The sequence below is a fragment of the Geotrypetes seraphini genome, chromosome 4, assembly GCF_902459505.1.
Source record: "Geotrypetes seraphini chromosome 4, aGeoSer1.1, whole genome shotgun sequence".
Lineage (NCBI taxonomy): Eukaryota > Metazoa > Chordata > Amphibia > Gymnophiona > Dermophiidae > Geotrypetes > Geotrypetes seraphini.
Genome location: NC_047087.1, coordinates 120,713,001 through 120,725,182, shown reverse-complemented (window position 1 = coordinate 120,725,182; position 12,182 = coordinate 120,713,001). Strand labels below are relative to the sequence as shown.

Genomic DNA, 12,182 nt, shown 5'->3' with positions numbered 1-12,182 from the left:
GAGAGGGCGCATCCGCTGACCGAGGAGGGAAGACCTCGGTCCTGGAAGGTGACGTCTCGCTTAGCCCCTTTGGGCCCGGAGTTCCTCCGCGTCCCGGGATGATGTCGGGGACGCCCTCAGACGCACAGGAAGCGCCGGAATTGATGTCTCCGGCGGCGCTGCAGGTCTCACCCCTGACCCCGGATGGAAACCACAGCTTGCTGACTTCTTTACAGTCAGCATTGGAAACCGGAGGACTTGAAAGTCAGCGGGAAGCGGGGAAGGTGGAGATGGATCCTATGGTGGAGTCCCCCGGAATAGCTACCCCTGCTCCCCTGATCAAACCAGCGGTGATTGACATGGAGGCATTATGGAGCGCTATGGAGACTTTACATAAAGTATGCTCCCAAATTGTACTTTCCACACAAAATAATAATAGTAAAATTAAAACTTTTGAAGAGAAACTCCAGCAACAGTCTCTTAGAATGGACAAATTGGAGAAATCTGTGGCAGATGGGAAGATTACTACTAATTTACAACTTAAAGAGAAAGTTTTACTAGCTAGGAAAATTGAAAATTTGGAAAATGCTAATAGGAACCTAAATTTGAGACTTTTAAATTTTCCTGTTTCCAAGTTTCAATCTCCTAGGGATCTATTTCATTCTTTTTTGAATACTGTTTTGAAATTTCCTGAAAATAACATGCCACCATTACAAAAGATATATTACTTAAATTTACCAAAGGAGGATAAAGATAAAGGGAACGTCATACCGGGAGAAATGGATCTCACTGGTATGCTGGAGACATCGCAAGAAGATTTAATGACTAGAGCTACTTTATTGGTAACTTTTGTTTTTCTTCAAGATAAAGAAGCAATTCTTCGTCTATTCTATAGGACTGAAAAGGTGGAATTTCATGGATTCAAAATTTCTATATTTCCTGATTTATCTAAGTGGACACAAGCCAGACGCAAGAAGTTCTTGGCTTGTCGTCAGTCTGTTTTGAGTTTAGGGGCAACTTTTCAATTACGTTTCCCCTGTAAATGTTGCATTACTTATCAGAGTAAGAGATATATTTTCTATGAACCCGATCAATTGCAGTTTTTTCTTGAAGGTAAAGTAACCACAAGAATTCCAGATACCTCCATGGAATCTACCCAGCAGGCCATTAGTTAAATAACTCCAACTGTACTCTGTTATTTGTAATGTATTAATTTAGTTTATTTCTTGAAACCAACTACCCTTGGAAGTGAATGATTCCTTCTCCTCTCAGATTGTGGACTTTACTCATAGTTACTATGTGGCATTATTTCATAATTAATAATTGTTTTTCTTATTGGATTGTTATATTTCCTTCAAGTACTGATTGACATGTTAATTTGTAAAAGTATAAATAAAAAAAAAAAAAAAAAAAAGAATGTCAAGTGCTGTATATTTTTTTTAGTAATGTAATGTTTTAATTAATCACTTGTTTGTCAGTTTTAAAATGAATAAAGAATTAAAAAAACAAAACAAAAACTAATTATGACAGGGGTTGCCATACAACATATAATGAAAAATGGGGATCACTTAAATTATAGCTTTTGGTGGAATTCGCTATGTCACATATTTAAAATAGAAGGATAATTGCCATACAATGGGGGTGCCTTAAGAAATTTCAGGATATTTGGGAGCCATTAACAAAATACTGTAATGATTAAATATCAACTTTTCCCCCTTAAATATGCACATCCAGGAAGGGGGGAAGGGGTGGGGATTTATTGGTTTTCTTTTGAGAGTAACAATGTGGGGAGGGGGGAGGTTATTATATGTTTGTCTTGAGTTGACGAATGTTATTGAATAAGGAAGGGGAGGGATATGGAATTTGAAATTGAGTTTTGTATAATATTAAGTGATATATGTAAGACCAAATGGATGTTATATACTGTTTCACTTATTGTAAGTGTTAAAATGAATAAAGAATTTAAAAAAAAAAATTCTACAGTAGTTGTTAATTTTTCCAGTTGTACATTTTAAGATTGTTTTAATTAGTTGTCACAAGTTTCCAGAGCTGCATGGAGAATCTCAACTAATAGAATACATTATCTCCATTTTTGCTGTCTCTTTGTTTTTTAAAATTCTTTATTGATTTTTTAAACTTCGTTAGTGCAATACAAATGATAAATCAGAGAAACTGCACAAAAACACACTATTAACCATACAATTATTACCATTAAACAATCATTTTCTCCCCTTCTATATCTTAATTATTAAAACATTAATACATATGATACGATTTCAATATTATAATGAAACAACATTAATTCCTCAAAATACATTTACCACCCCCCATCTATCCTTCCTGGATGTGTAATAAATCTAATGATAAAAGAAAAAAAGAAACATAACCCTAATTATAATACAATAAAATTAGTCAATGGACTCCATATATAATTAAAGGACTTATTAGTCCCCCAACGTTCCGCCATCATCCTTTCAAACTTATACGTGGAACAAACAGTTACCCACCAGAAAGTAAAATTAATCCTATCATGATTTTTCCAATTATGAGTAATCAATTGAACCCCTATTCCTGTCAAGATAAATAAAGGCGACTTTTATACTTATCTAAGGTAGGTTTATCGTACCACATATTATCGCCTCATACGACAAGGGTATAGATGATTCAAGAATGAGATTAATTTCTCCCCAAATTGGTTCTGCTGTCTCTTTGGAAAACTTCACTTACTCTAGCAAATGTCTCCCTTTTGTTCACCAGGTTCCGAGACACAGTTGAGTTTGATACTGTGGTGGTTCATGCTATTCAAAGTGATCATCAGGTTTCAACATACAGACTGCTGGCACTCTCAGACAAGTACCACAGACTGATGCAGAAGCTGAAGAAGAGGAGGCCCACCCGGCATGAGCTGAAACTCAAAGAGTTTGAGGCAGTGAAAGAGATCCGTGAGGCAGGTAGGCTACTAAAGGATTCAATACATATTTTATATTTTGTTTCTTCATTGTGGAGTGGAGAAGACAGTTATCTTGTTTATGTTTCCTTTTTCACAGGAGAACAGTCTCCAACAATATAGACAGGCATGATCACTTAGGCACTGAATTATAGCAAGATTTGAAATTTGACTAATATTCAGGGTAGTACAGTTACAAATGTGCATTAAGGGATTTTTGCTTCTTAAAGTGTGTTAAATAACAAAATCATGCATTCTTGTACAATCCCTCTGGAGGCTGAACTCTTGGATTGTGCATCTATTCCAGCCTTGGATGCAGAACTTAGAAATAAAACCAACCCCCTCTGCGATGTCACCTGTGCGGACACTCCCCTTGAAGTTCAGTTTTTTTCTGCAGCCTATGCTGAGAACTTCTAGTTTCTTCTGCTCGTGACTTTATTTCTCAATTACTAGTCTTTTATTTTCTTCGGTGCTGCGGGTATTGCCCAAGTGCTGCGGATTCACTCTGAGAGTGTTCCTTTGGCGGGAGATCGCAGACTTTTCCTTAAAGATTGTCTGCTTCTGGAGGGTAGTCTATAAGCTTGAACTGCTGTAAGCCCTCCAGACAGCCTGCAGATTGGATTGGTTTTCCGGTATCGGGAGCCATCTCTCCCATGGTTTGTCCGCAAAGGGGTAGAGCGCAGGCTGCTGCGGTTCCGTGGAGGTACTCCAGGATCGGAATCAGACCGTGTTTATTCCCTAATTCCCCTGAGGGGTCCTGGTGGTCGTGATCTGTGGTGATAGGGAAGGTGAAGCGGTCAGAACATCTGTAAAATCTAGTTTAATCAGCTCATGAGGTACTGATCTCCCTATGCTTGCACTATGTATTGCTGGCTGCCATTGAAATGCATTGCAGCACATGTATCAGAGCTGTCTGTGAGTCACAGAGTTTGCCGGTTTTAGGGGATGCTCAAATTGGGGTTTGGGGGGTTTCCCTGTATGCCCTAGTACCCCCCCCCCCTCTGTAAAATCCTAAAATCACCATTTTTCGTATTTTCCTGCGTTTTTAATGGCCGTTTAACAGTCAAAATCGGCACCTGTGGTGGCCATCTTTGATTTTCTTCAATTTTTTTTAAAGTAGAAGCTTTGTTTTTGCTCCAAACTTCACAGATGGCCACCTTAGGACAGGATGGCATGGATTCATGCCTTAGATGCGGCAGATGGTGGCCGGTTTTGCGGCCGTGTATACCCTGTGCCACGTGGGGGGGGGGGTGAGATGTGTGTAGATCCCGCGCTTCCTTCCTACTGAGAGGCCCCAATGCCCTTTAATTCCACCGGAGTCGCGATTGCTGCTTCCAGGGTGCCTAAACTGGGCGCAGATGGCGTTTTTGCGAAACAAAAGCGCAGTTCCGGGAAAAAGTCTCCTCAGTTTGCTAATATCTGAAATGTACAGAGCGGTTCCAGCCGCTGGTGACTGTTTTTCCCTGGATTTTGTGGATCTGAGCTATCTGGCTATAGGCAACAACAACAACAACAACAAAAAAGTAAAAGGGGCTTTGCCTGTTTCTTCCGCTCAGACTCCAGTACAACAGTCTCCACCTTTGGATGCCAGCATGTTGATTTGTTCCTTTGCTGGAGTACCAGAAAGTAGACTGCTCGTCCCTGCCCTTCCTTCTTCTTCGGTGTCTATGCTTTGCTGTCACCTGTTTCTTCGGCTGAATCAGCAGATGTGGCTAATTTGGTGAATCCAGGTGATACCCAGAACAATGGGTTCCGAGACCTTGCGGATTGCCAGGCGGTGTGCCAGCTCTTCCAGACTGGCCGCCTATCCATCTTTATTTCTAGGTCACTGTGAACACGGAACCTGGTTTCAGAACCTGTGGGTCAGGCAGAATGTACAGTTCTGAGCCTCCGCTGTCCGCCTCCTTGCTGGACAACACGGTTTTGGCGGAAGTGCTGTTAGAGGTTGGGAGTCCCTGGAGGGTTCCCTTATCCTTGGACATCCTTGTATCCCCTGGCATCGGTCTTCAACTAATGCCTGGTCCCGCTGACGGTGGATTCAGCTGTGGCTCAGGTCACCAAGCGTACTTCTTTCTCCTCAGATGGAGGGGTTGTCCTGCAGGATATTCAGGACAGAAGAGTGCATTTTGTTCTCATGCATCTTTCTCTTTCCACTATGGCGGGAGGGCGAGCTGCGGCGGCCACTTCCTTGTAGCCTGGGCATGTCTGAATTTTTTTGACTGACACATGCTATGGCATCTTGAATTAAGCTGGGAGCTTCTTCAGTGTCCACTCGATGAATGACTTGGGATTCACCAGTGGTCGGATGCTCCTTTAACTAAAGCAGGGGTGCCCAATACGTTTGATCACGATCGACCGGTAGATTGCAAAGGCAATGTAAGTCTATCGCGGAGCCCATCCCGGGCTCCGTGATAGACTCACGTTGCCTTCACAATCTACCGGGCCGATCAGCCTTCGTCTCCCCGACGTCAATTTTGCCATTGGAGAGGAAGTTCCGGGCCAGCCAGTCGCTGCCTGGATGGCCCAGAACTTCCTCTCCAATGGCAGAATTGACGTCGGGAAGAGAAATGTTGGTTAGCCCGACGCAGGGAAGCAGGGAGAGATTGGGGTGGCGGTGGCTTTAGGGCCTGCTCCCCAATGGTGGCGGCAGCTTGGGGGCCTGTCCCCCAATGGCGGCGGCAGTGGCTTGGGGGAGGGCAGGGAGACAGAAGGAAAGAAGGGAAACAGAAATAAAAAAGGGGCATGAAGAGAGAAAAAAAGAAAGGAAGGCAGGGAGAAAGAAAGGGCAGGGGGAGAGGAAGAAAAAGTTGGAGGGAATGAGGTCTGGAGGAGAGGAAGCATACAGGCTGAAAGCATACAGGCTGAAAGAAGGGAAGAAAGATTGGATGCACAGTCAGAAGAAAAAAGTGCAACCAGAGACTCATGAAATTACCAAACAAAAGTAGGAATAATGATTTCATTTTCAATTTAGTGATCAAAATGTGTCCGTTTTGAGAATTTATATCTGCTGTCTATATTTTGCACTATGGCCCCCTTTTCTAAACCGCAATAGTGTTTTTTAGTGCAGGGAGCCTATGAGTGTTGAGAGCAGCGTGGGGGATTCAGCGCAGCTCCCTGCGCTAAAAACTGCTATCGCGGTTTAGTGAAAAGGGAGGGGGGTATATTTGTCTATTTTTGTATGGTTGTTACTGAGGTGACAGTGCATAGTCATCTGCCTTGACTTCTTTGAAAAAACCCCTGAATATAAATGATAATTAACATTTTCTCTGCATACAGTGTGCTTTGTGTTTTTTAAAAATTTTATTGTTGGTAGATCATTTTGACTTGGTCATTTTAAAAGTAGCTCCCAAGCCCAAATAGTGTGGGCATCCCTGAGCTAAAGGCTATGCTGAGCAGGTTCCCTTTTAAAGGTTCGATCCTGGTTGGCCAAGGTTTGGATGACCTTATGGCCAGTGTTCAGGACCATAAGCCTGCCTGCAGTCGTGTGTGTATGTGGGCAGAAGCTTCTGGAGAACTTCACAGTACACCGGACTCCTGCGGCAGAACAGCGTTTCGGAGCATCCTACAGACCTCGCTTTGGAGGTGCAGTACGCTAACAGCCTTCCAACTCTCAACCTTCTGTCCCTTCCAAGAGAAAATGATGATGCCAGGTCTCTGGTGAGGACACCCAAATTGGGGGGCGACTTTTGGCCTTCCTTCCAGAATGGCTAAAGATAACTTCAGACCAGTAGGTCCTAGAGGTACTCAGGGACGGTCTTCGACTACAGTTCTTCCAGCCGCCACTGGACTTCCTGTCCTCTCCCGAGGGAAATCTGGACAGGGCCAGCAAGGTGTGTGCTATGGTGCACCGGTAGCTGGATCTGGTGGCCATACAGCCGGTCCCAAGGGTTGACGTGGGCTCCGGGAGATACTCGATTTACTTCATTGTGCCAATGAAAGACTCTGACGATTGCAGACCAATTCTGGACCTGAAAGCAGTGAACGCATTCTTGTGAGTTCCGCATTTCTGGATGGAACCAGTGCATTCTGTCATAGCAGTGGTGACACCCGGGGAATTTTTCACTTCCTTAGATCTCACAGAAGCGTATCTTCACATCCCGATATTCCCAGCTCATCGGAGGGTCCTGAGGTTTCATGTTCTTGGAAGGCATTTCCAATTTGCAACGCTCCCTTTCGGTTTGGCATCGGCACCCAGAACTTTTACCAAGATCATGGTGGTGGTGGTGGCTGCCCATCTGCGATCTCTGGGTGTGCTAGTGCATCTGTACCTCGGCAACTGGCTGATCAGAGCTCCCTCGTGGGTGCAGGGCCGCTTGGTTCGCCAAGTGGTGTCTTTGCTGGAACGTCTCAGATGGGTGATCAATCTAAAGAAGAGTCGCCTCGAGCCGACCCAGGACTTGGAGTACCTGGAAATCCGGTTCCATAGTATCCATAAAACTCAAATTCAGGAGTGCGATTTGGGTCATGTTAGCGGTCTCGGCCCCGACGGCCTGGCAGTACTTAAAGCTGTGGGGTCTCAAGGTGGCAACCATAGATGTGATTCTGTGGGCGAGACCTCGCCTGCGTCCTCTTTAGTTTTCACTTCTGATGCGGTGGAATCCCCAGAGAGATGCGCTGGGTGTGAAGCTGCCTTGATTGGCAGTAGCGCACAGTAGTATGTTGTGGTGGTTGAATCCCGTCACTCTGAATAAAGGGCTCCCTTTGCGGGTCTTTGACTGGGTGATCCTGACCATGGACGCGAGTCTCTCCGGCTGGGGTGCAGTTTGCATGTTGGTCCCAGTCTAGGGCCGCTGGACAGTGGAGAGTAGATGGTTCATCAATCGACCGGAGCTGCGAGTGATCCAGTTTGCTCTGCTGAGATTTCAAGGGTGTCTCCGCTGGAAGGCTGTCCGTGTGTTCTCGGGCAATGTGACAGCTGTTGCCTATGTCAACTGTCAAGGGGGTACAAGGAGTCCCCTGTTGGGCTTGGAGGCTCGGTTACTCTTTGCTTGGGCAGAGCAACACCTGTTGGCCTTGTCCGCGGCTCATGTGGCTGGCGTAGACAACGTTCAGGCAGACTTTCTCAGTCGTCAGACTCTGGACCAGGGAGAATGGTCCCTGTCCGGGCTGGCGTTCGTGTGCCATTGGGGTCATCCTACCTTCAATCTGATGGCATCTTCTCAGAATAGGAAGGCAGGCATATTTTTCAGTTGATGATGGGAGGTCGGCAGGGAAGGACTCGATGCTCTGGTTCAACCTTGGCCTGAAAGGGAACTTCTGTACATCTTTCTCCTGTGGCCTATGATAGGGTGAGTGCTGCGCTGGGTATTCTCTCACAGGGGTCTGGTGATCCTTGTGGCTCTGAACTGTCCCAGAAGACCTTGGTACCTTGTGAGGTTGTCCTCAGAGAGGGGTCTGCATCTTGCTTGTCATCAGAGATTGCTCACGCAGGGGCCGATTGCACTTCAAGATCTGGACCGCAGTGCTCTTGAGCAGACAGCCTGGGCGGCCAGGGGTTATTCCTCTGTGGTTATCACCACGCTCTTGCAGAGCAAGCAGAAATCAACTGTATCAGCCTACACGAAAGCCTGGAGGTGCTTTCAGTCTTGGTGTGCAGGGATTCAGGTGGCTCATGTTCTGGATTTCCTGCAGGATGGCCTCAGGAAGGATCTGGCAGTCTCTTCTCTACGTGTTCAGATTGACGGACTCTCCTGTTTAGGCCTCTCTTCATTCAGGGGTTCTCTGGCTTCTCACCTGGATGTTGTTCAGTTCTTGAAGGGGGACAGAGGCTGAGGCCTCCCTTGCCGACTGCCTTGCCCGTCATGGAACCTGAATTTGTTCCTACGTTCCCTGACTCATCCGCCCTATGAACCCCTGGATGGGATCTCTCTGTAAGATCTTACCATTAAGACCGTCTTCCTGGTGGGTGGTCACATCAGCATAGCGAGTGTCAGAGCTTTAGGCTTTGTCATGCAGAGGTCCCATTCTTCGCATCATGGAGTCTGTGGTGATTTTAAGGACTGTGCCTTCTTCTCTTCCGAAAGTAGTTCCACCTTCCACGTCAGTCAAGAAGTTTGTTTGCCAATCTTTGTTCCTTCGGGTTCCAAGTCTCAGGACCATGTTTTGCAGTCTCTGGATGTACGGCTCTCATTTTCAGATACCTAGAGGCCACTAATGACTTCCGTCTGTCGGACCATCGGTTTGTCCTGGTGGGCCCCGCACGTCAGGGTCGGTCTGCTTCCAAGGCTACCATTTCACGTTGGATACCTGCGGTCATTTCTGTGGCCTAGGTGGTGGCGGGGAAGAAGCCTCCCCTTGCGATGAAGGCTCACTCTACCAGAGGAATGGCTTCCTCGTGGGCTGAATCTCATACGGTCTCGCCTGAGGAGATTTATCGGGCGGCCACATGGGCTTCCTTTTGTATCTTTTCCAGGTTTTACTAGCTTGATGTGGCGGCTAAGGGTGATACGGCCTTTGACTCTTGTGTTCTCACAGCGGGCTCATTGGGCCTCCCCTGAGATTTAGGATTGCTTTGATATATCCCACTAGTTCAGCCTCCAGAGGGATTGTACAAGAATGAAAGATTAGGTTTCTTACCTCTGCTAATCTTCCTTCTTGTAAATCTCCTCTGGAGGCTGAACTCCTGCCCATCTGTTTTGTCTGATTAGCAGGTCGCCTCTTCAGTTACTGGTAAGCTACATTTCTGTCTTGACCAGCCTCACTAAGAATTACTTGCGTATTCCCCTTGGTAAGGTTTAGGGGTTGATGGGGTCCCGGGTGGGGGGGGGGGGTGCCCCTTCTGGTCTTCAGGCTATGTCTAAGTTACATAAATTCCCTATGTTTTGCAGTTTTATAATGTTTAATTATGTGTTTGATTACAGTTTGCCTTTTTTGGCTGCAGTTTTTAGTGTGATATTTTCTTGAGCAGAATTGACTGGTAGCGGGAGTTCCCGTGCCCTCACTTTTCTTCTGTTTCCTGTTGACATAGATCTACCTTGTTTTTCTACTAACTGAACATGACAGGAAGCTCCCGGGCAGGTAGCCCAAAGGGGAGGAAACAAGTTTTAGTAACCCTGTAGCAGAAGCTATCAGACATACCACTAGTTCAGCCTTCAGAGGAGATTTACAAGAAGGAAGATTAGCAGAGGTAAGAAACCTAATCTTTCACTGTGTGAGACAGGATTCCACGTTAGAAGTCGCCACTCAGGAAATGGATCTAGGTGTCATCGTTGAGGATATGTTGAAACCCTCAACACAGTGTGCGGTGGTGGCGGTTAAGAAAGCATAGAATGTTAGAAATTATCAGGAAAGGAATGGAAAACAAAGAAGAGAAAGTTATAATGCCCTTGTATTGCTCCATGGTACAGCTGCATCTCAAATACTGTGTGATTATGCATGGATGGGGGAAGAGGGACCTTGGAGTGATAGTGTCTGAAGATTTGAAGGTGACAAAACAGTGTGAAAAGGCAGTAGCTGTAGCCAGAAGGATGCTAGGTTGTATAGAGAGAGGCGTAATCAGTAGAAGAAAACAGATATTGAGGCCCCACTTGGAGTATTTCATTCAGTTTTGGAGGCCGTATCTGGCTTAGAATTTAAGAAGACTTTAAGAGGTCCAGAAAAAGGCAATAGGTAGGGGGGTTGTGTTATAAGACATACGAGAAGAGACTAGAAAACCTGAACATGTTTACTCTAGAAGAGAGAAAGGACAGGGGTGATATAATGCAGACATTTAAATACTTAAAAGGTATTAATATGGAACCAAATTTTTTACAGAGAAGGAAAATTGGTAAAGCTAGAGGGCATAAATTGAAGTTGTGGGGCATAAATTGTAGATTTAGGAGTAATGTAAGGAAATTATTTTTCACGGAGAGGGTGGTGGATGCTTGGAATGACTTTTCAAGGGAAGAAAATGGTGACAGAATTCAAGAAAGTATGGGATGAACACAGAGGATCTCTAATTACAGAATATGATTGGTATAAATTGAAGTATTAAGGCCAGTACTGGGCAGATTTGTCATATGTGGCAATTTGGTTTAGGATGGGCTTTGGGAGCTCCAGCAATTTGGAACATGAAGACGGTGTTGAACAGACTTTCACAGTCTAAATTCCTCAAAAGTTTGATATGGTTTGGATAGGATGAAGTGAGCTTCGATGCAGGGCTGTGGAGTCGGAGTCGAGGAGTCGGAGTCGGAGGAAATTTCGGGTACCTGGAGTCGGAGTCGGAGTCAGAAGTACAAAAAACTGAGGAGTCGGAGTCGGAACATTTATCTACCGACTCCATTTTTGAACTTGGCATACCAATCACGAGCGATTCTTTCAGCTATAGCACCCACTATATACACAGCACAAATGTTGCGAGCAGCTTCTGCGGCCTTAGAACCTTGATTAAAAGCAAAAAGAAGGTGGTGTCGAAAATGCTCATTTCTCTCAACTTGACATTCCATTTTAACGATCTGAAAATTAACCAGTGCTGTGGAGTCGGAGTCGAGGATTCGGAGGAAATTTTGGGTACCTGGAGTCGGAGTCTGAAGTACAAAAAACTGAGGAGTCGGAGTCGGAACATTTATCTACCGACTCCACAGCCCTGCTTCGATGGCAACTCTAGGAGATGGAACCGAAGGACAGTACCAAGTGGATTTCTAAGATCTATGACCCAGAAATATCAAAGAAAAAATAAATAATTTAAACATGAAATTGTAATGTATATTATTAAAGGGCAGACTGGATGGACTGTTCAGGTTTTTATCCACTGTCATTTACTATGTTAAGTATCTGTTTTGACAGACATTCTGGTGACTTAGCTTGGGTAAATGCCTTCTCTCTGCTTTACAAAATGGTACACACATAGAACTAGATCTGTAAATGATGCTAAAAAAAAAAATGCACACTGAGCGCTATTCTATAAACAGTGCTCTGAGTTGGGTGCTTTGGAGCAGGTGTGAATTTGGTATAAGAGCATTTGTATACTACTAGGGATAGGTCTAGCTGTTTTATAAAGGCAGGTGATCTTAACTGGAGCCTCTATTTTAAATGATCCAATGAGGCATGTAAGAACAAGAGAAGTAAAATTTAAAGTTATCTGGTTTTTAAAGCTTTATGGATGATTTTGCAAAAATGTACCATATACACTAGGATATAAATCGGGATTTTTGGGACATTCAGGTATTCAGGCCAATGCCCCTCTCCCAGAATTATTGCAGGCTGCCGCCAGGCTCTGCACCCTGTTCCCCCTCCCTGCCCTGTCCTCATACCTCCTCTACCGATCCCTGGTGGTCCA

At 45.0% G+C, this 12,182-nt stretch overlaps 1 protein-coding gene across 2 annotated transcripts in view; it reads left to right on the top strand.

The window, feature by feature from the left end:
* Positions 1-12,182, top strand: part of CFAP44 (cilia and flagella associated protein 44) — a 553,092-nt gene that overhangs the window by 333,731 nt on the left and 207,179 nt on the right. For both annotated transcript variants that reach the window (XM_033943382.1, XM_033943381.1), the window contains one exon: positions 2,737-2,930. In XM_033943382.1, the coding sequence (XP_033799273.1) occupies positions 2,737-2,930 (194 nt within the window). The remainder of the gene's footprint in view (positions 1-2,736; positions 2,931-12,182) is intronic.